The following is a 22,860-nucleotide window of genomic DNA, read 5'->3' as shown; positions in this document are numbered from 1 at the left end:
GACTTTGTGAGCTTTCGGGTGGAAAGTACTGGTATCGTCGTCGCCAACTGCCGAGTACTTCCTCCTATCACTTCATGAAGCCAGGAGAAAGATGTGTCCCAGACACTTCTTCCTTGGGAAAGACAGTACTAGCAAAAACGTCAACGACATCCAGGTTAGGAATGTCGAGCCTTTTCAGAAAGTACCACAGCTCCCTAATAGGACAAAGTAACAACTGACCTGGATCATCTATAAAAAGTCCAAGGAGGAGGGGAACAAGAAGGACTCGAACCCGACAATAGACACCGATGGATTCGGAGTCCACTTATGACATCCGAGAAGGAGTCAAGGTATTGATCCCCTTCACCTGTTCTTCCATCTTCTACCCCATGGGCAGAGCAAGATGAGAGATGGTCCTAAGAGGGCACATCTATATCCGACGACTCTTGTAAGGGCGCGTACAGAGCACAGGACAGGAACCCTAACCGAGAGTCACATGCCACCCAGGGAACAGTTCCCTGGGACAGTGAGACTGAAGAAGCTTCTCATCCACAGCTAAATCTCGATTGAGGAGAAGGACACTTCAGATAGAAGACTAGGTCAAAAGGGCTTACATTCTTCACAAATGAAAGGGAGAGAAGCAACCCTCCGCGGAGAAGACGAGGAAGTGCAGACTTGAAGAGTGACCCTGACCCGAGAAGTTCTGTCAACGACACCCACCAATGAAGATGGATCCAGTTCCTGGGACAGTTGCAGAGGACTTCAAGAGATATCCAGCTATACCCATTGCCGCTCGGCGAGAAAGCCTACGCTTCCAAGGAAAGCTGGAAGGTCTCCCAGTCCTGAATACACAGGGATGTACTGCCTGAAGAACTGCTTCTTGTGTGGCTGCTACAGGAGGTTGGGTCAAGCAGAACTCTTCTTGATGCCTCGGAAGCAGAGCTATCAGGGCGGGAGAAAGGCAAAGTCTTCCAGCAATTGTCTGTAACTTGGGGTGAGCAATGCTTGTGAACCCCTAGCGAAACAGACAAATACAGAGGGAAAAAGTAGATATTGATTTTTCCCAAAAAGACAGCAAGCCTCACCATAGCGGCCCCTGGGTCTGGTACGAAGGAGCGAGAAAAACCGACTTTGTTGTGCAGGGAGGTGACAGAAAGACGGAAGGGATCACTCAGTTGAGCAGTCTCTTTGTGAAGAAAAGAGTGAACAGCATGTTCCATCCTGATCACTTAAACCCCAGGCCAAGCTCGCCTACCAATACATCCCCACCGGGAATGCATCTGGCTAACTGAGCTGTCGAGGGCACTATAGAACACTCGAGTACCTGCAAATGTTGACAGATGAAACAGGAGGAAAAATCGATTCCCTCTTGTTTGTCGACGAATGCCACTACTGTGGTTTTGTTGTTCAACGAAACCACTGAGTGTCGCAAAACTCATCCTGAATTCTCGGAAGGCCAAAAGGCTGCCTTGAGTCCAGGATGTCAATGAGAAGGTACTAATTGTCTCGGTCACACACCTTCAAGACAAAGTCTTATAGGTGTGCGCCTATTCCTCGATCGGTGAATCAGGAAGTAGACGCATGATGTGAGGGGAATATGCAAGCATATTCGAAGGTCCCTTCAATCAAGCGTTAGCCTAACTCTTTCCTCATACTTTGAAGAGGAAAGAAGGATGGAGGAATGGAAGCAGACCTCCATTCTCCACCATGGGGAAGCTTCTGCAAGATGACGGGATACCGAGACGATTACCTCCAGCCGGGCTGGCATTTCCCGAATTGGGAGCACAGGAGAGAAAGCAGGATGGAAGTTTGCAAAAAGAAATGCTGAGACCCAAGGAAAATACATACTTCTGAAGGAATCCATTCCCAGGTCTCGGCAATGTCACTGCCAGCTCCAGAGACTTGATAAGTATCATTTCACCCAGGCATCTCTCTTCCCTTCTTCCCTCCTCCCCTTATGGAAAAGAGGGTGGAAAGAGACACAGTTATGCGCCTTTCCTAGAAGGGAAGAAGAGGGCTATGAGTTCCACAACCTTCTTCCGAAGCCTGGGACTTCTTAGGAATTGAAGGGGGTGGCTTGAACTCAAGGTCGAGTCGAGATGATTAAGACCGAAAGGTCTTGGCCATTGTCCAAAGGACAAGGCAGTGCCCTGGTACGAACCTTGATTACCGCAGTACCTGACAAACCTCTGAAAGAGAAAGGCAGAACCAAGTAAAGATTCGTTCCTAAGGGTTGAGCCAACTCGGAGCTTACAAAACCGGAGATCCGAATTGGGACAAAGTCCTTCTTCTTAGCACCAGAATTGCCCATAGAACTGCAGTCGTCAAGACCATCCGAGGCAAGAAGAATTTGTACTCTGTCGAGGCAGGGGAGAAGCTTGGTGTCTCAACCTGAATGAACTCCTCATCCGAAGAAAAGAATTCATCTGGTCGAGAACACTCTCGCAAGCAAGGACTGCGGCGGCCCCCAACACTCTCGGCCCCTCGGGAACTGCAAGGGTTGAGAGTGATGAAGATTATTCATTGGGGGAGCCGCGGTTCTGTCCTGATGATCCTTGCACTGACGAATTGGCGTGAGGTTCTCCGAAAAACAAGGGCGATCGCAACTTGAAGAGGAAGACCCTCGCTGCTTCCGAAGCGTGAAACTTCTGTACCTCTCTCCTTGGAGGGAGACCTTGACAGATCCCAAGAAACCCTCCTCGGCTACCTGGTTGTACTACGAGACAATCGGGGGACTGACCCCAAAGCACACCAGGCAGCCGAACTAGGAAGACAAATTCGTCAGAGATCTCTTTGTCCGTCTCGTGCCTCTCGGAACAACCAAAAGGAAAAGAGAACAGGTGAGGAGAAAGAGCACCCCTACCTGTCCTGCCAATAAGACTAGCAGGAGAGGTGGACCATGAGCAATAATCAACCGAAGGAGATTACTGCCTCATGGGGGAAGAGGAGTGCTTGCGCTGTGGCAAACACTTTCCTGGGAAGAGCAGAAAGTTCACTTGAACAAAGCCAAGAACCTGATTCAGAAAAACCGAGTGGGGCCAACCTGAGCTGCACCAAACTGAGCTGATCACGTGAACGCGTTCTAGACTGGGTGGTATGCGGTGGACTGGTAGGCAGGCAGGGCGAGCCGAGCCAAGCTGAGCCAGTTTCGCAAGCGTGACCAGGGGCTGGGCAGGAAGAGCAAGCTGAGCGAGCTGAGCCGATCGCATGAACACAATCAGAACTGGACAGGGCAGAACTCATCTGCTGTGAACTAGCGCTAGTTTCCTGGACTCTAAACTCCTTCGAGGCCGAGGACCATCGAGAAGAAGGTTCAAAGGGGAATTCTGTCTGCTATCCTGCATGCTCGAACCCTACGGTTCAGGACATGGATGAAACCCGGCTAAGCAACCGAAGCAGCTGGGAGGCAGTATTGACACACCTGGCATCTCAGCACCGAGACACCTGGTGTCTCGGCACCGAGACACTTGGCGTCTCGGCACTTTCTCTCGTCCTGTGCCTCTCGTCAGGAGAGTGCTCATGATTCATAGAATTCAAGCGACCCACGAGACTCCCAAATATTGGGAGCGGCTGCTTTCGGTTTCCTAAGAAAGTGAAAAGAGCCAAGCACAGAACCAGTCTTAGATGCAGACTTCTAAGACTGGCAATGAGAGGCCACGCTCTCGCGGCCCCCGAAAAACATGAGACCCCACAGGAGAATGCAAACTGGTTCCTGCCCAAGGGTGGCAAGAGCCAACTTGAGAAACTTGTCTCCCAGAAGAGAGTCAATCCCTTAGAAGTCCCGCAAGACTCCCGAAGGGAATCTCTTCCCTGCTTCTTCTGGTGTTCGAACCGACAGGATTGAGACACCAGACTGGGAAGCTGACCGAGCACTGGTAAGCACCCAAGGAGAGCTGAGACACCTGGGTGCCTCTGCCCTTTCTCTCGCACTGCTCCCTGGGCCGGGGAGAGTATCTCCAGACCAGATCGGGATACTCAATATTCCACAGAATCTCAAGCACTTGGAGCGACTCACAAACGAACGCCCGAAGCAGCCACCATCCTAGAGGCAGAACCTCTAGGACTGGGAACGGGATCGCAAACCTAGGTCTGCGCACCCGCAGCTCCCGAAACACAAAACTCAGGGTATACAAATCGGTTTCCTAACCCAAAGGTCGGGAAGAGCCAACGAGAGACCCAATGCCTCCTCGGAAGGAGGCAGTCCCTAGATGTCCAAGGGCATCAAGGGGAAAGATGCAGCCTTCCTCTCCTTTGGCCGACGGAGGTATGTCCGGTTCCTGGGACCCCCTCGAACCTCGGGAGAGGAAGGGAAGGGGCAGCAGATGACGAAATCAAAGATAAGTTGAAGACAGTGGATACTTCCACAGGGCGACTTCCTTCATCTTCACTCCGCCATCTTCTACAGGATGGTGGACACGAAATATTGTAACCTCCATGGCAGCTCGGCAGGAACACAACGGAAGCGGCCCAGGACATGACCACCAGGAGAAGCAGCAGGCGCGATCAGGACAGCCGATGCAGGAGCTAAAGAAGCAGTTCAGAAGGCAGAAGCTACCGCAATGGCCAGGAACATCACTTCCACAGGGTGACTTCCTTCACCTTTACTCCATCTTCTACAGGATGGCGGACATCGTAACCTCCGGGGTAGCTAGGCAGGAACACAATGGAAGCGGCCCAGGACACAACCACCAGGAGAAGCAGCAAGCACAATCAGGACAGTCGATTCAGGAGCTACGGAAGTGGTTAGGAAGGCAGGAACTACAGCAACGGCCAGGAACGTCACATGAAAGTCACCAGCAGCAACAGGAACAATCAGGATGGCTGCGGCAGGAGACCAGGAAGAGCCGCCTAGAGACTCGTTGAGTTAACAGGCGCATAACAGGAAACAGCAGGAGCAGATGGACCACAGATGCACCAGAGGCAGTGCCACAGCATACATGAAGACCAGCAATCATGGCGATCGATCCACATCTGCGGGAACAGTCGGAATGATCCCGACATGGACCTATGCCATTCCAACAATGCACTGTGGTCGATCCCAAGGCAACATCGAATGAACGTTGGGACTCCTTCATCCAAGATATCCCCTGAGATATCCAGCCAACTACTGCTGTGCCTGCGATGCTCGCTGCCAACCTGAAAGAAAAAGCAAAGATGATCAGTACAGGGAGACTCCTCTCGCTACAAGGGGACTGCCCTACACAACGAGAGGAGGCCCCTTAGAAGAGGTTGCCCAACCGCCTGCGGCCCCCCCTCCCTTGCAGTCTTCATCCAACGAGCAAGCGAAGAGGGCGATGGAGAGAGATCTCTACCAAAGGAGAGATAAGGAAGAACCTGAAGCAGAACTTACCGACAACGCCTGCAACCTCCCCCAGCAACTCTCTATAGCACAGGTGGCAAAAATAACACTCAGCACAAGTAGTAAGGAAGTAGCCATGCCCTTGTACACGGAGGTAGGAGCCCAAGAAGGGAAGAAACTCTTACATCCTGATCAATGTAGGGAAGCGAAGATATTACGTCCCAATCTAATATCTCTGAACATACATGGGAACGCCTTCAGTATCTAAATACAGTAAAGGGCTACTGGAAGAGAAGCATTACCACTTGGTTACGCCCCTCTAAATATGCCCTTGGCCGTCAAACCCAAGGCACAGCGCAGGGGAACGACAGCTTATGCAAGGCTATCATAAATCATGGGTTTGTATTAATAAATATCAAACACACGCAATATACACAAAAATATAGGGAGGATCCCACCGGGATAATAAAGAGCTTACCGACAGTCAGGCAAAGAGATCTGAAAACGTGTCCGTAACGCATGACGGCCGAAAGCAAACTGGAATGTTTACATCAGGACAGGTCAGTATTCTTGCCTACCTGACGGTAGTTACTGCCTAACCACCTTGTTCAAGAGTTTAACAGCCGTGTCCAGCTTCGCCGTAAGTAATTCCTAATGTAAATGACCGACGGTTTGTATATCGTGTCAGAACAAATTATTTTCCAAACATTCAGACCAAATTATTTTCAAAACACTCAAAACATTCAGACCAAAGATTTACTTACGTTTAACAAGAGATTCATAGGAATACTGTCAATCTGCAAGAACAAAAGAGGTAATATCTCGGCAGCATTTTCCCAGCAGTGCCCTGCACATGCAGACAATGTAGCCAACAGGAAATGTCTTCCACTTCTAATTGAAAGATATTCACTGCCTAAAACAAGAAACAATGCAATGCATTAATTTCCCAGCCAACCTGAATGTTTCAAAGAATACAAATGTCTAAACTTTCAAAGCAATTATGATGTTCCAAAATACACACCTACTTTTTGCACATGCTTTTTATGCAGGAAATAAATTATCATTACCATTATTATTACTATTACTATTATTATATGTTTCACAGAATACAAGTGTTTACAACTTTCAAAGCAATTATGATGTTCCAAAATGCAAACCTACTTTTTGCACATGCTTTTTATGCACAAAATTAATTACCATTATCATCATTATTACTATTACTATTATTATATATCTTTATTATTACAAAATCATTATTAATTTTGCAGATTGAATGGTCAGCTTGAAGTACTAACCCCAATGGAAAATGTTTAACAATGTAACTCAACATATCCTAAAAACACTGGGAACTGTCCTTGATTTATTTGATTTGCAATATTTTTGCTAACATAAAATTCCATGTAAAAATTTTATCTGGACTTCCTCTTCAACTAGAATGGAGAAAAATTGGAAGCTCTCTCAAGCAGTCCTGATGATACAAGCAAGATGGTATTCAGATAACTTGATGATATGCCACAGGATTTTCCAATTTTACAAAACATGTGCTTAGATCAATCTAGGTTGGCCCCCTGGTGGGTAGGACTTTGAAGAATACTGAGGATTTTACATCGTGTAAACATCTGAGAAGTTTGAAAAATCCAGGTATCTTCTAAATAAACAATAGAATTTTATCATATCTATACTAAAACAGATCACATACTGATTTCAGTACAAAGACAAAGCAGCTCTAAGCAGGCCCAAACGTGTAGCCCCAAGCCAGGTTAACATTTAAAACAATGGTGGGTCATAATGTCTGTGATAAGAATCAGAGAGAAAAATGATATTTTCATAATAACATTAAGTTCCATAAATACTTATCAAGTACAGTAATTACATAACTATAGTTTCTAACTTGTGCAGCAGCCTTTTATTTAAAAAATTGTGGTAGCACTTCAATTGTTTAGTGTAAGTGACAAGTCCCACCCACTAACAGGAGTACTGGAAATGACTTAGCAGAAAACCTCATTCTGTTTGTGCCCTATGTCCATCCGAGGGGAGAAGGGCAGGCTCCGACTCTGTAATTACTTGGTAAATATCTATGAAACTTAATTTCATTGTGAAAATATAATTTTCATGTAATTAACTTACCAAGTAATTACATAGCTGATTCCACATTGAAAGGAGGTGGGATACATGGACATATTCTACACCAAAACATTGATAAAAGTAATGACTTTGAAATAGAAAGATTGCTGGCATTGGTACAATGCCTGTTACTCCTTACCTGGGTACTGCCTCTATTTGGTGCTCTTCTTAACATGTAGAGGGCGTGGCAGTATGGCCAAGAATCACCCCTAATTAAGTGAGTACTTTGCACCCATGGAAGCCCTGGGCGTAGACTAGAATATAATACAACGCCGTCATCTACACTGGAATAAAAACCAGCACCCCAACCACTAAAAACTGGAGGGTACTCTGGGTATGATGTACCCCCAGGCTTCCCTTTTGACTCAACATCTTACATCAAGGCAAGAGGAAAGAAGAGGGACAGAGAGCCCCCTATGCTTCCTTTCCCAAAACCATGCCAGCCACAGATAAAGGACCCAAAGTACAACAATTTTCAAACAAAGTTTCTACATCTTTAAGGTAATGTGAAGCAAAGCTGACCTACACTTCCAAAATGTTGATTGCAGAATAGCCTTGAGGGACATTATTATGCTGAAAAGCTAGAGAAGTTGCAACGGCCCAAACCTCATGAGCCTTCACCTTCAGGGTTGGTAAGATGTCCTCTTGAACTTGAGAGTGTGCCTCGGTAATCAAACTTCTCAGAAAAAAAAAAGAAAGTGCATTCTTCGATGGGACATGAAGGATTCCTCCAGATCACCAGAGATTGTTCAAAGGTCCTCTGATCCTTTCTGTCCTTTGAAGTAGAGCCTCAAGGCTCTCACAGGACAATAGAAGTCTTTCTTCTTCCTCTGGTCCGAGGATGTTTGTTAAGTTCTTGGCGATGAACAAGCGAGGCCATGGCTTGGAAATGTCCTCATTCTTGGCGAGGAAATCAACAGAGAGAGAGGGAGCATACTGCATCTTCGTTTTAACGTGCTTTTTTTTTCCCATTTTTATATGGGGTAAGCACGATGCCTTCTTTTGAAGGGCTTTGATTTGGCGGTGGGGTAGGCCGTAGCCTCGATCGGCTGCCTTGCCTGAAATCGCTTAGACCCTGGTAACGAATGTGTACGTGTATTGTACCAAATCCCCAGCTCCCTTTCTCCCAGAAGCAAGGAGAACTGGGCGGGTAAGTCGACAGTTCAAGACGTGTGAGGTGTCTGTTATGTTTTTAGAAGATGTTGGAGTGGCTTTGTTTATGTGTGTATTAGTCTGTAACACCCATTTGCTTTCAGCAAACCTATCCGTTGATTACATACGTAATCCCAGGGTGTCTACACGGGTAGCAAAGTGTCCGCCTTCTCCGACTGGTCGGCTGTGGGGATTGAACCCTCGCCACAGACCTCTATGAAGTCTGAGGTAGAGAGAGCATACCGCATCCCCACGCGAAAATCCTTCTCTCTTGTCAAAAGCTTGCAGTTTGCTAATGCGTTTGGCAGTAGCCAACGCCAAGAGGAAGAGAGTCTTTTGGTGAGGTTCTTAAAAGAGGTTGGGCAGAGAGGTTCAAAGGTGGGGCCTGAGAGCCAATTCAGAACAATGTCAAATTCCAGGAGACTGAGCCAGGGTTTTCTTGTTTGGAAGTCTCAAAGGATCTGATGAGGTTGCTGAGATCTTGGTTTGAGGACAGATCCAGGCCTCTATGCTTAAACACTGAACTAAGCATTGACCTATACCCCTTGATAGTGCAGAGAGACAACTTCCTGGCAGTCCTCAGGAAAAGCAAAAAATTGGCAATCTGGCTTATAGAGGTCTCAGAAGAAGAGATGTTATTGTGGTTGCACCATCTTCTGAAAATTGTCCACTGGGACTGACAGAGCTTGCTAGAAGATCCTCTGCACCTAACAATAGCTTCTGCAGCCTGCCTTGAAAATCTTTTGCTCTGACGAGGTTCCTGACAGTCTGGAGGGGGCTTCTCCAGTGGAGTAAAAGCGATACCTCCTCTTGAGAAGTTTAGAAGGAGGGAAAGCAAAGGTAGCTTTACTTTGCTCCCTCTTCATGGCCAGCCACTCATCTACATCCCGAAGAACTTTCTTCAAGGAAGAGGAAAGAACCAACTTTGGGAGGCAAGCCCTGTAAGACGTCTGTTTCCTCATGAGAAAGGTCAAGGCTGGAGAATCAGGAGCAGCAGGCTCAAAAAGATCTGGGAAGAATAAGCTGAAGAAGGAGGGGCATCTTTTTCAGCATCATCATCAGAAGAGACAGGGAACAAAAACATGTCCTTACTCTTAGACTGCAGTTTTCTTCTTCAAAAACCCCATGAGCTCAAGCTGACACTTAATTAAGGCTAAAGATGAGTCTTCCTGGGCCAATGAAAGTGGAAGAGGCACTGAGCGATCCAAAGTTGGCGCTGGATGCTCCACAGCTGGCGCCAAGCACCCAGAAGTTGGTGCCGAATTATCCACAGTTGGTGCCGAGTGCCCAGAAGTTGGCGCCAAGTGGTTGGGAACCAAAACAGGGAGCTCTAGACATGACAGAGACTCCAAACTATCTCATGAAGGATGAAGATGACAAGCAGAAGCAGTGGAAGAAAGTAGAACAGCGAAACTACAGGAGGTCTGAGGGCTAACACTGGCCTCTTTGTACCTCTTGACATGAGGCAGGGAGCTGTCAGCATTGGTGGAGTGCCTTTTCAAAGGCCGAGAAGCAGAAGCATGGTGCCACTGTCGGGAGTGGAGCCACACAGACGACTTACACCATAGAGATGCCTTCCCAGTGGCTCTCTGTCACAGCCTGGGAACAGGGAACAGGCTGAACGGAGGGGGTGACTGTCTGTGGCCAAACCCAACCAGCCTCCCTTGGACCTCTGGTATGTCTTCTCCCTGGTGTGGGGGAGCGGAACAGGGACCTTCATCAACAGGCAGCCACCTCCTAAACATGACAACACTGTCACTGCACAACACTGACACTCAGAACACTGGAAGATGCTTTCTCCACAAAGCTCTGAAAGAAGTACCTAAGTCCATTATAGTGTTTGCCAAAAATTATTTTTATAATAAAATAGTTTTATTTATACTTACCCAGTAATTACATCACTGTAGTTTTCTACTTGACGGCAGCTTGAATTTTCGAAATTAACAGCAACACTCTACTTCTTCCAACCAAGTCAGTCACTATGCCCCGCCCACTTTCTGGGAAGGAGGGGAACAACCCTTGAAAAGTGCTTCCATTTGTTTTACTGCAAAAAATGTCCATGTGAGGGGAGGAAGGCAGGCTCCACTCGTAATTACTGGGTAACTATACAGGCAGTCCCCAGTTATTGGCGGGGGTTCCATTCTGAGAGAGTGATGAAAACCGAAAATCGCAGATAACCAAAAATCGGTGATTTTCAGCGCTTTTTTGGCGAAATTCGGGGCTTATCGGCGCCGAAAAGCACCGATTTTCAGTTATCAGCGCCTCTGTTAGGTACGCATCGGTGCCAATACCTAATTATCAGTGCTGATAAGTGGAAACTGACAATTTTCAGCGTTGAAAATTGCCGATTTCCAGCACTAGGCAAGTGCCATAAAACCGGATCGCCGTTAACTAGGGACTGCCTGTAAATAAAAATGACATTTTTATAATAAAATAAGGTTTTATATATACTTATCAAGTTATTACAGAGCTATAGTTTCTACTTTAAACGACAGCTTAAGAACTGAAAATTCGCGATAGTGCTCTTTTGTTTTGGTGTAAGTAAGTGCCCCGCCCACTTTTGGGGAAGAATAGGTAAAACGCAGCTGAAGAGGTCAGTTCGTTTATGCTCTATGTCCATGTGCGGGGAGGAGGGACGGGCTCTGTTCTTGTAATTACTTGGTAAGTATGTATACTGTATATAAAACCTTATTTTTTTTATAAAAGTGTCATTTTTATATATGAAACCCTACCAAGTAATTACACAGCTGAATCCCACATTGATAGAAGATGGGAAGAATGGACATGTGCTACTCAAAAAACATTATAAAGGAATGTATTTGAAATAGAAAAGAAAATCTAGCATTGTGGTAATGCTTGTTGTAACCTTACCTGGGGAGAGAGCAAGAGTAGGAAGATACTGCCTCTTGGTCATTGCTCATCTCGACCTGCAGGGACATGACAGGTAATGTCAGGATTGCCCCTACTTCAACGGGAGCTTTGTGGTTAGGGAGTGCTTCTATGACTTGACAAAGCTTAAACAAAGCAATTGCCCTTGCCCTGGGCAAAAAGTAGACATCAACCAACACGCGACCATAAAACTATATTACCTGAACACCATAAATTGCTTTCCTAGCCTCTAATCTTCTCAGTCCTGTGAAGATAATATCTAAAGGCTCTCACAGGACAGAGATCTTTCCTCTTCCTCTAGGCCTAAAATCTCCAAAAGTTCTTTACTGTAAAGTAGCACGGCCAGGGTTTTGAGGGTATTTTGTTTTTGGCAAGAAAACCCAAAGTTAGCAAGCAGACTGCGTCACCCTGGGAGAAACCCACCCTTTTGTCCACGGCATGGAGTTTGCTCTTTCTTAGCTGTCGCTAGTGCCATAAGAAACAGCGTCTTCCTAGTTAAGTCCCTGAGGGAGGTTGAGCAAAGAGGTTCAAAACACGGTCCTGATATTCATTTAAGAACTATGTCAAGACTCTAAGAAACTGAAGATTCTGTTTTAGGTTTGGAAGAGTCAAAAGATTTAATGAGGTCCAAGATGTCCTGGTTTGAGGTAAAGTCCAGACCCCTGTGGCAAAATACCGAGCTGAGCATAGATCTATAACCTCTGATGGTAGAGGAAGAGAGGCCTCTGGAGGATCTTAAATAAAGGAGGAAGCCCGCTAGCTGCATCACAGATGTCTTAGAAGACAAGATGTTATGTCTTCTGTACCAAAGTCTAAAGATGGAGCACTCTGCTTGATAGACTTTATTAGATGACTGCTGTCTGCTGCTGGCAATAGCTTGAGCCACAGGTCTTGAAAATCCTTTGATCGTAGGAGTCAGATGACAGCCGAAACCCGGTCAGGGCCAGAGTGGACAGGTTTTGATGAAACTCCTGAAATGAGGCTGTCTGAGCAGCTCTGGAATGGTGGGAAGGAGCCTGAGATAGTCCACCAGAGGGGCAAGTAGACCTGTAAACCACTCCTTCTGGGGCCAGAATGGAGCCATGAGGGTCATCCTGACATTCGGGTGTGATTGAAGCTTGTTTTGTATTTCTCTGAATGGGGGAAATGCGTACAAGTCCAGATTGGACCAGTCCTGCAAAAGGGGATCTGTCGCCCATGCTAGAGGGTCCAGAAAAGGGGAGCAGAACAGGGGAACGTGGTGATTCTTGGATGTGGCAAAGAGTTCCAGAAATGGTGTCCCCCACAGCTTCCACAAATCTGCACATACTCGAAGGTCCAGAGTCCACTCCGTGGGAAGGATCTGGTGGAGTCGACTTAACCCATTTGTCAACGCACTTGAGTTTTCCTTGGATGAATCGGGTGACTAACTTTGCTCCTATCTAGTCCACCCAAAGGAGAAGCGACTTCATGATCTTGAAGAGCGAATGTGAGTGTGTTACCCTTGGACGACTGATGTAGGCTAATGCTGTGATATTGTTCGAGTGGACCGCTATCACTTTGCCTTGGATTTCTTCCTGAAAGTGCATAAGACCCAAATCAATCGCTTTCAACTCTTTGTTGTTGGTGTGGAGAGTGCTCTCCTCCTGAGACCAAGTTCCTGACATCTCTGTCTCATAGTTGGGATCACCAACCTGTGTCTGATGCGTCGGGGAAGTAGTTTTGGACTGGGTTCAGAGGAAGCATAGACTTCCCTTCTGCATACCTGCCCACGGACTGCCACAACCGTAGGTCTTCTTTGATCTCTGTTGAAATCGGAAAGACAAATGAGTCTGGCTGAGTCTTCCTGTCCCAACTGCTCTTCAGGAAGAATTGTAGAGGTCTGAAGTGTAGTCTTCCAAGCCTGACGAATTGCTCTATTGAAGACAATGTGCCCAGCAAACTCATCCACTCGTTGGCTGAGCAATTCTTGAGTAAGGAAATTATTCACTGTTTTCAGGCAAGACTTTATCCTTTTGAGGAACGGAAAAGCCTGAAAAATCTGAGAGTCTATCTGAATCCCCAAATAGAGAATCTTCTGAGATGGGGTCAGTTGAGATTTCTGAAGACTTACTAGCAGTCCTGAGTCTTGGGTTAAAAGTAGGGTTTTTTGAAGGTCCTCCATGCATTGTAGCTTTGTGGGTGAATGAATCTGCCAATCATCCAGGTATAAAAGGATGTTGATACCTATTAAGTGCCACAACTTTGCCAGAAGGGCGAGAGAACTCTCACAAAGACCTGTGGTGCTGTTGACAGGCCGAAACACAGTGCTCTGAACTGAAATACTTTGTTCTGGTACACAAGCCTCAAAAACTTTCTTGATGCCAGATGACTAGGGATGTGAAATATGTGTCCTGCACATCTAGGGAGATCACCCCATCCCCCCGACAGATGGACGAAAGAACTGACTGATCTGTTTCCATCCTGAATCTTGTTTTCTCGATGAAAACATTCAGGGTGCTTACACTGAGGACCGGGCTCCATCCTCCCGTTGATTTGGGGACCACAAACAGCTGATTGCAGAACCCCATCGACATGATGTCCTCTACTACTTCTATCGCCTCTTTTTTGAGAAGTGCTGAGACCTCTTCCAACAGGGTTAACAGCCTCTCTGAACCTGCGAAGTACGCAGTCAAGGCGATCAGCGTGTTGACTAGGGGTGGCTTTTTCTTGAAAGGAACTGAGAGAAGAAACGGACTCCAGCCTGAGGTTTAGACTGAGAACGTTGTCTTCCTCCTTGAAAGGGCTGTTTCTAAAGAGGTGAGTATGATCTAAAAGAAAAGTGACCAATCATTAGGGCGCTTAGTGGATTGGGCCAAAAGGTCATGGGTGATTTCTTCTGGAGTTCAAGAGAAATCTCATTCACCATTGCTTGTGGGAAAAGGTGATGGTGATCAAGGGGAGAGAAAAGAAGAGCTGACCTCTGAGAGGCAGTAACACTCTTGGAGGTGAAAGAACACCAGAGCTCCCTTTTCTTTAAAATTCCCATAGCAAAAAGGGAGGCCAATTCCTGGGAAGCATCTCTAATAGCTCTGTATGTGCAGTAGATCACGCTGAGCCAATCTAAGGGACAATCTTCAGAGAGTAGAGAAAAATCCTGGATCTTCTTGGTTAATGCTCCAACTGATCAGTCAAGGAAACTTAGCATCTCCAAAGACTTGAAGAGATTCTTCAATAAGTGATCAATTTCCGTCCCGGGAAACATCACTTTAGCAGTAGCAAAAGTGGACCTTCGTGCTGAATCTATCAGCACAGAGAGGTCCCCCTGGGAGGAGGCAGCCACTCCCAGAGAGGGAGCTTCTCTGGTAGAATAAGACTAGTAACATCTTTTTAACAGGTGCAAAGGGGAATGCAGAAAGAGGATTTCCCTTGAATCCTCTTCTCCGAAAGCCAAAGATCCACTTCTTCCAGAGCCTTCCTGGCGGACGAAGATATAACCATCCTTGGGAGTCGAGAGAATTCAGACTGGTTCTTCATTAAAAAGGTTGACTGTGGCGCGCAGGAGCCTCAAGTGAGAAGTAATCCGGGAATGCCACAAAGAAAAACTTCGAGGGGGCAACATATGCCAGCGGAGAAAAAACTTGTACCGTCTCCTCTTCTGATGATGATTACTGCAAAGTCGAAGGGTCCGTGGAAGTCTTCGATGGAACAAGTTTCTTAAAAATGTTTAAAATACTTTTAAGCTGTGTTAGGAACAATCGTTTGTCGATTGTTCCCTTGGTGGATTATTGCCTCCTTTATTTGTGTTTTTTTCGTGCTGGTGAGTTGACGTTGTATGGATTTAAAAACACAAAAACAATACACAACACAGATACACAGAACATATAACCACATACAATACTCACTCTGATCCTCGGTTGCTGGGAGATGGATGAACGTGTCCACGGTCGCCAACACAGTAGACAAAATTACACAAACAAAACCGAAAAACAGACTTTCAACCCCAAAAAAACGAGCAAAAAGAAAGAGACACATGCACAGACAACAATGACATCCAACGGAAAACACACGACTCACGAAACATACAATAATCCACCATCAATGTCTGCCTTGCACAGAACTCAGCTCAAGACTCACTCAAAACCGAAAAACTCCTCGACATTTGCACAGACAGACAGCACCGTAAACAAACTAACGACCCCCATCCCTCTTCCAACAATGAAGCACACACTAACGACAATTACACTCACTGGCTCTCTCTCTCACTCTCTCTCTCTCACAAAACGTTGGGAAATGCTAAATACAAACAAATTTATTCATCCCTCTATAACGTCTGTCGTGGAGTGCTTGACAGCGTCAGTCAGGTTAAGTAACAGCAACAAGTCAGGTTCGTGGCAACGAGGCAGGTTGAGGGCAGCAGCAAGCCAGCTGGAGTAGCAGCAGCAGGTATCCGCACCTGCGAAAGTCAGGTCTTGCAGCAGAGCAGCGGAGAGTTTCTTTGAGGGCGAGATGGTTGCCCGTGTCGGCTCTGTCATGGTCAAGATGGAGGAGGACGCCAATGCGCTTCTTGAGGACAAGATGGTTGCCGGTCGGGCTCTGTCGTGGTCGTCAGTACTGGAGGAGGACGTCAGCACCTGTGCTTTGAGGGCGAGATGTTTGTCGTTCGACTATGTCGGAGTTGTCCTGCAGTGTTCCTTTGAGCTGCCAGTTTATGTAATTAGTTCTGCTGCCTGGGTATTATTTGTATCTTTTTAATGGTTCATTATTTTGCAGGTGTAAAATTTTTACATGCATATTTTTACTGACCCAATTCATCAGTGTTGTTATTCATGTAATTTATTTGGACTTGCTGCTTTCTGATTTAATGTTTTGTAATTTTTATAGAGACTAAAATACAGGTCTTAATTTATTTAAGGATCCCAGTTTGGGTGACATATCTTTTCATACGCTAGAGAATTCTATGTTTTGTAATGTTTGTTGAGCCGCCCATGCTTATTTTTTTTAACCTGACTCAGTGTACATTATGTATATAACTTTATTGTAAATAAATTAATTTTAAGGTAACTTTTTCTTTTTGTTCTGCTCCTCCCTCCTTTGTTTGTCACCTCTCGTCAGTCATTACAGCCCAATTGCTTGTTTATTTTGAAGAACCTGTTGATCTCGAAAAGTGAGATCATAATAGCTGGCACTGAATTGGTTCAAGAGAAGGGTCTAACTCCTCTTCTGTCAAAGAAGAAACTTGATGAGAAAGAATCGGCACAGCACGCGTAGCTGGAGTTGGCGCTGAGCGGACAGTTGGAACTGGCCACCTAGCTGTTGGGTGCTTGGCCGCTACTGGGTGCTTGTGGGATAACAGAAGTTCAGGAGCCAAATGATACTCAAGCACTACAGGGTGCTCGGGCATCATTAGATGCTTTGATGATGAAGAATGGCGCCTGGGCGCCAGATACTGGCAGTAGGAAGCCACTCAGTGTTATCCCAGAAGCTGCAAGATGCTTAAGGGCTTCGGGGAGGCTCTTCCAGCCTTTTGCAGGGGATGGGAGATTGTTCCCAAGCAGAAGAATGCCTCTTTAAGAGGCAAGACTTCTTTGAGAAACGCCACTGGTGCCTCGAATCTGGGCTGGGAGTTTTTGGACTCGAGGAGAGACGGTGGACATCTAAGATGTCTCTCCAACGGCCTTCTGTTGCAGCCTGGGATGCAACAGCCTCGACTGAGGGGGCGACTACCTGTGTACAGTAAACCCTCCGTATTTGCAGTCTCACGATTCGCGGACTTACGTAATCACGGATTTCTCTGAAACGTATCCACCCATTATTCGCGGAAAATTCGCCCATTCACAGTATTTTTCACTGAGAAATATTCACTAATTACAGGCAATCCCCGGTTTACAGGTCCGCCATTTACGACGCCCAAGGTTACGACGCTTTTCAAATATACAGTGAACCCAGATTCAGAGCTGGGGATGCGCCCCACCCCCCGCGAATAGGTCAAACGCGAATGCTTAAAACCCATCTAAAAACACTTAGAACTGCCATTTTGATAGCTTAAACCAAGAAAAAACCCTGTAAAATGCTTATACCCAAGTATTTTAATAGTTTTATCACAAAAGTGCATTTATTCATGAAAATTATATGAAAATACAGTAATTAGTGAATATTTCTCAGTGAAAAATACCGCGAATGGGGCTTAATTTTCCCGCGAATGATGGCTGGATATGTTCCACAGAGAAACCTGCAAATGCGTGAGTCCGCGAACCATGAAGAACGCGTCACGGGGTTTACTGTATTCATCAGAAATTATTTCCTGGTTTATGACGCATGTTCCGGGGTTACAACGCATCATACGCTGATCTGATGGAAGAAATATGGCTCCAAAATGGAAGAATAATAAAAATTTGGAGGTTTTTCTGATGAAAAATTCAATATAAATTCAATTTACATCATTTTCAATACACCCAAAGCATTAAAAGTAAGGTTTTCTTAGGATTTTTGACGATTTTTCAGTTTACAACGCGGCGTAAAAACGGAACCCAACCCCGTTGTAAACCGGGAACTGCCTGTACTGTATTTTCATCTCATTTTCATGACTAAATGCACTTTTTGTGATAAAACTATTAAAATACTCAGGTAATGCTCGAGTTACGATAATTCACCTTACGATAATTCGATTTTGCAATGGGGTAAGTATTTAATACCGATACGTCAATATTATTTATAAAATATTTTTAAATTTTGCGCAGGCGCAGGCAGCAGCATAATCGGGCAGTGAGAGAGACCAAATTACAATAGACAACTTTTCCTCAATCTCTTTATCCCATCTTCTAGTTAAAAAAGTTAAAGAGAATGATAAAATTAATGTTAGTAACATTATACTCTTGCGTAAATGCATACAGCCATAAACAACCGACCAAGAAACTGTTGTTTTGCTTATAACTGAATCGGATAACAACAGCCGTTTACCTGGTATTTCAACCATTGTACAGTAATAAACAATTACCGTAGCTTATTGCACAAATGACATTAGGTATAATAGGACTGATATATTTTTACATTATACCCTTATTCGGTATGGATAAAAGATTGTCAAGGAAATATACTGCTAAATTTAAGCTGCAAGTTATAGCTGAAGCTGAGAAAACAATGTTCAAGCTGCTAATGACTATACAGGCAGTCCTCACGGTTATCGACAGGGGTTCTGTTCTGAGGGTGTGATGACAACCAAAAATCGCCACTAACCGAAAATCGGCGCCTCTGTTAGGTATGTATTGGCACCAATACCCAATTATCGGCGCCGATAAGTGGAAATCAGCAATTTTCAGCGCCGAAAATTGCCAATTTTCGTCGCTAGACAAGCCCCATAAAACTGGATCGCCATTAGCAGAGCCCGCTGTTAACCAGGAACTGCCTGTGCTGTAAATTATCATGCATCGGCAACATGGATGAAACTCAATCATAATTAAAATTGAAGAGAAAGTATTTTAATCAAAACTACTGGGCATGAAAGAACACATTACTGTTATTTTTATGCCGATAAACGATAAATACGTACAGCTTGTGTTATGATGAAATCAAGTGAAAATAGCAAACGGAATAGTGAATTTTTTTTACACAAAACAAACGTCCCCAAACGGCCATTGTCATCTATTAACGAAAAATAAATAAATTAATTTCACAACGAGACGTATTTTAGTTATATTTCGACTTAAAAACACTTTGTATAACAAAATATAACCTTGCCCCTTAAAAATAAAGTATCTACACTCTACAGATTCATTTACGCTTAACTAGAAGCAAGAAAAGCGCTCTGAACTGAATTAAATACGTGAAATAAACATCACATAAACGCGTTTCCAAACCAAAACATTGATCGCTATCACCGCAATTTATAATACAAAAGCAATACAAGAATATATACAATATTATTGGATACACTGAATTAAGGCATAACATTTTAAACGATGCATATTCGTTGTGTTGATGTTTGTATAATACGATATGTGAATATAGAGTACAATATAATGTAGGCTATGCTACAATGTACCATAATGTAGGCTAAGCTAATACTTGTTAATCAATTTCTCTGTGCACTGAATTACCATAAGTCACTTTACATGAACTCCAGAATTAGCTGATATTAATAATTGCTATACCATATACAGGTATGTATAGAATTTACTTTATAGTGTAGGCTAGACTACCATATATGTATACATGGTACCGAATACCCTAGTGTAGGCTAGACTATGTTCAAGATATGTTTTGGTATTTCTCACGTTTTTTCCCAACAAATGATGGGTTTTTTTGGAACCTAACCCCATCGTAAGTAGGATAATACCTGTATGAGCATTTTTAGTTTGTTTTGTGTCTGTATGAACTTTCAAAATAGGCAGTTCTAAGTATTCGCGGGTTTTAGCTATTTGCAGGGGGGTGTGGTACGCATCCCCTGCGAATACGGGGGGTTTACTCTATAGCTCCCACAAACCTCCCTTGGGCCTCCAGTGTACCTCCTCCCAGGTTTGCCTAGGAGTCGTCGGGATGGGTAGCCACCTCCTCCACAATCAATTCACTGGCACTTTTATCACTGAATTTATTCATCAAGAAGCACACTGATTCACTGAGTTGTGTCACTGTACTTACCATTAGACCAAACTTCTGGTCAAACTTGCTCTCAAGAATGGTGAAGTGATCAGGTTCGGGAGCAAAGGAGCCAGATGAGGGAGGAGTGGGAGGGCTCGGAGCAAAAGAGACATTAGAAACACGAGAGGTAACATTGGGTACATCCATACTCACCGGTTTGGGAGTTGAGCTAATGTCTAAACCTTACTATCAGCTCTAGCGGCTGCTTTCCTCTTTCTATCTTTTTCTAGCTTAGAAAGATGAGAAGCTAAGTTTTTCCTCATCTCCTCATCCCAACCTACACACTTGTTACAAGTTAGATTGACTTCTGCAAGAAGAACAAATGGTACGAGCGTCATATGAAGGTTTTGTTAACCTGGTATTGCAGCCTTTGCTGCAGTACTGAAAACTGGATGAGCTAGAGTCTGATATAATAAAAAACTAGACAAAAAGTTACAAAAGTTAATACTCACTGAGAAAATATTCCTGGAGAACACTAAGGAAAAAATTAGCCTAACAGTGATCTTCATAAGAATCTACCAAACTATTCAAAGGCCGACTGACAAATCTCGCTAACGGAAAAAGCCGGTCGACACAAAAATCACAAACAGTAATCAAAATCAGACAGTAGTCAAAATTGGTTATAAAAAGTCAATATCAGCTGATAAACAGCAAAAAACTAGTGCCGAAGGCAATCAAATCAGGATATTTCACCGAAAAGGGAAGCTAACACAACGAACTTCAAAAACCAAGCTGCATTCCTACAACTGTGTGAGCTCTAGGATGCCAGAAAACAAATTGAAGCACTTTTCAAGGTTTTGTTCCTCTCCTTCCTAGAAAGTGGGCGGGGCCTAGTCACCAACTTGGACAGAAGAAGTAGAGTATTGCCACAAATTTCAAAAATTCAAGCTGCCATCAAGTAGAAAACTACAGCGATGTAATTACTCGGTAAGTTACTTAAATAAAACTCAAATTTTGGTCGAACCTCGACCCGAGACTGATAATGGAATCGAGACTGGAAGCACGTGAGCCTGGTAAAGGAGTAGGAGGGCTACGAATAGAGACATAACAGGAATATGAGGAGAAGAAACAGAGCTATCTTCTACCACACTAGGTAAAGGAGCAGACTCTAAACTAGTCCTACTCTCAGCTCTATGGGCTGCCTTCCTTTTCCTATCTCAGTCAAGTTTGTCCAGACGGGGCTTTAATATCTTCCACTTCCTATTATCCCAATCCTGACATTCCAGACAAGTAAACTCTTTACTACATTCCTGCCCCCTACATTTGACAGTGTGAGAATCATAAGACAATTTAGCTAATCTAGTTTTGCAACACTCAATGCAATAACGAACCCTAGAAGAGCTGGAGTCAGACATCTTGAACTAATGTTAGAAATAAAGTTAACCACGGCTAACAATATAACTAATCTTAAAGGCCACCACAAATAAGTGAATACTTCGCCAAAATACAGGAACAAATAACCAAAAAGATGAAGCAACAACTACACAAAACCACAGATGCTAGTCAGGAGCCGGCAGAAAATGAACTGAAGCTCTCTGCTGAATTGTACCTATCAGTCCCAAATGTGGGTGGGGCCTTGTAACCTACACAAATGATGGTAGCGCCACCATGAAATTTGAATTTTTTTAGACTGCTGTGGTAGAAGCTAGTAGCTATGTAATTACCTGGTAAGCCATTTATATAAGACTATGGCTTATGTAACAATTCATGCCCATCTTTTATAACTGATATACTGTAACCAACATCGAGAAATACGTAAACAAACGAATCGGGAAACAGCCGTTTTGTGATTTTGAGGGATTTTACTTCAACATTAAGTATCTTAGTTTATCTTTGTATACCTATTTTACATTTATTTACAAAAATAAAAATAATGATTTTTATGATAAAATCTCATCAGATCACTCATCTTCACATAAAAAAAACCACACTCGTGCCTCTACAGCTAGGCTAACATAGGTTTCTGTGGTCATCCTGCATAACCGAAACATTCGGTTTCCACAAACTCTTTCCTATACAGCCAAATGCTTTCATCTCTGCTTGTTGTAGATGACATAATGCAAAAACATAAAACAAGCACAATACTGTACAGAAGAAAAATAGCCAGAAATCATCAAAATTATTACTAATGCCAATTCCCACCATCTGCATAACGACATGGGCATGAAGAATTCTGACAAGAATGTAAACATTCCATCACCACCTAGTGGGAAGCAGGTGATTACAGAGACTGTCCTAGCAGGTTAGCCATGCAATATTTTTTCATTTCGTATGCTGATTGCACCTAATGACGCGAAGATATAAGCTAACTTTAACAGTAGGTAAGATTCATTCTATATAATACAAGTTATTGAAAGATCACAGTAAAAAGTAAAAGAATACATACGGCAAATTAAGAAACAAATTTCATATCTATAAACAAATTTTTCACTGATAGTATGTGAACATGAGAAGCAATTAATGTTATCAAATCGGCAGTCAGTCACAACAAAAGAAGTGTTTCTTTCATAAAGAAGAAAATTAAGAGAGAAGGTAATGGTGAGTGCTTCTATTACAAGTGATTCTCAAGTTAGCTGAAAACTATTTAGGAGGCAGTTTGAATCCTGGCACCAGAAAGGCCACGAAAGAAAGGTGAACACACCTGTACAATTTGTGATATCTCTAATTCATGAATACTCTTCACAGAAAAACATTAACAATGACAAATTACTTCAGGTCTTGGTCTTTTTCTATGAATGCATCATTACATTTCCAAACACATCCAATAATTGCATAAAAGTAGGAATTAGAGAGCACCCATATAATTCTAACATATACTGTAC

The 22,860-nt window shown here is 44.1% G+C and overlaps 1 protein-coding gene across 1 annotated transcript in view; it reads right to left on the bottom strand.

Annotated features, from left to right (window-relative positions):
- Nucleotides 1–22,860, bottom strand: part of LOC136830810 (uncharacterized protein PF3D7_1120600-like) — a 211,255-nt gene that overhangs the window by 165,794 nt on the left and 22,601 nt on the right. Inside the window, exon 3 of the mRNA XM_067090737.1 lies at nucleotides 6,043–6,191. Within this exon, the coding sequence (XP_066946838.1) occupies nucleotides 6,043–6,191 (149 nt within the window). The remainder of the gene's footprint in view (nucleotides 1–6,042; nucleotides 6,192–22,860) is intronic.

Source organism: Macrobrachium rosenbergii, chromosome 47 (assembly GCF_040412425.1).
Source record: "Macrobrachium rosenbergii isolate ZJJX-2024 chromosome 47, ASM4041242v1, whole genome shotgun sequence".
NCBI lineage: Eukaryota > Metazoa > Arthropoda > Malacostraca > Decapoda > Palaemonidae > Macrobrachium > Macrobrachium rosenbergii.
The sequence above is the reverse complement of the archived record's forward strand: the minus strand, read 5'-3'. Positions and strand labels throughout refer to the sequence as shown.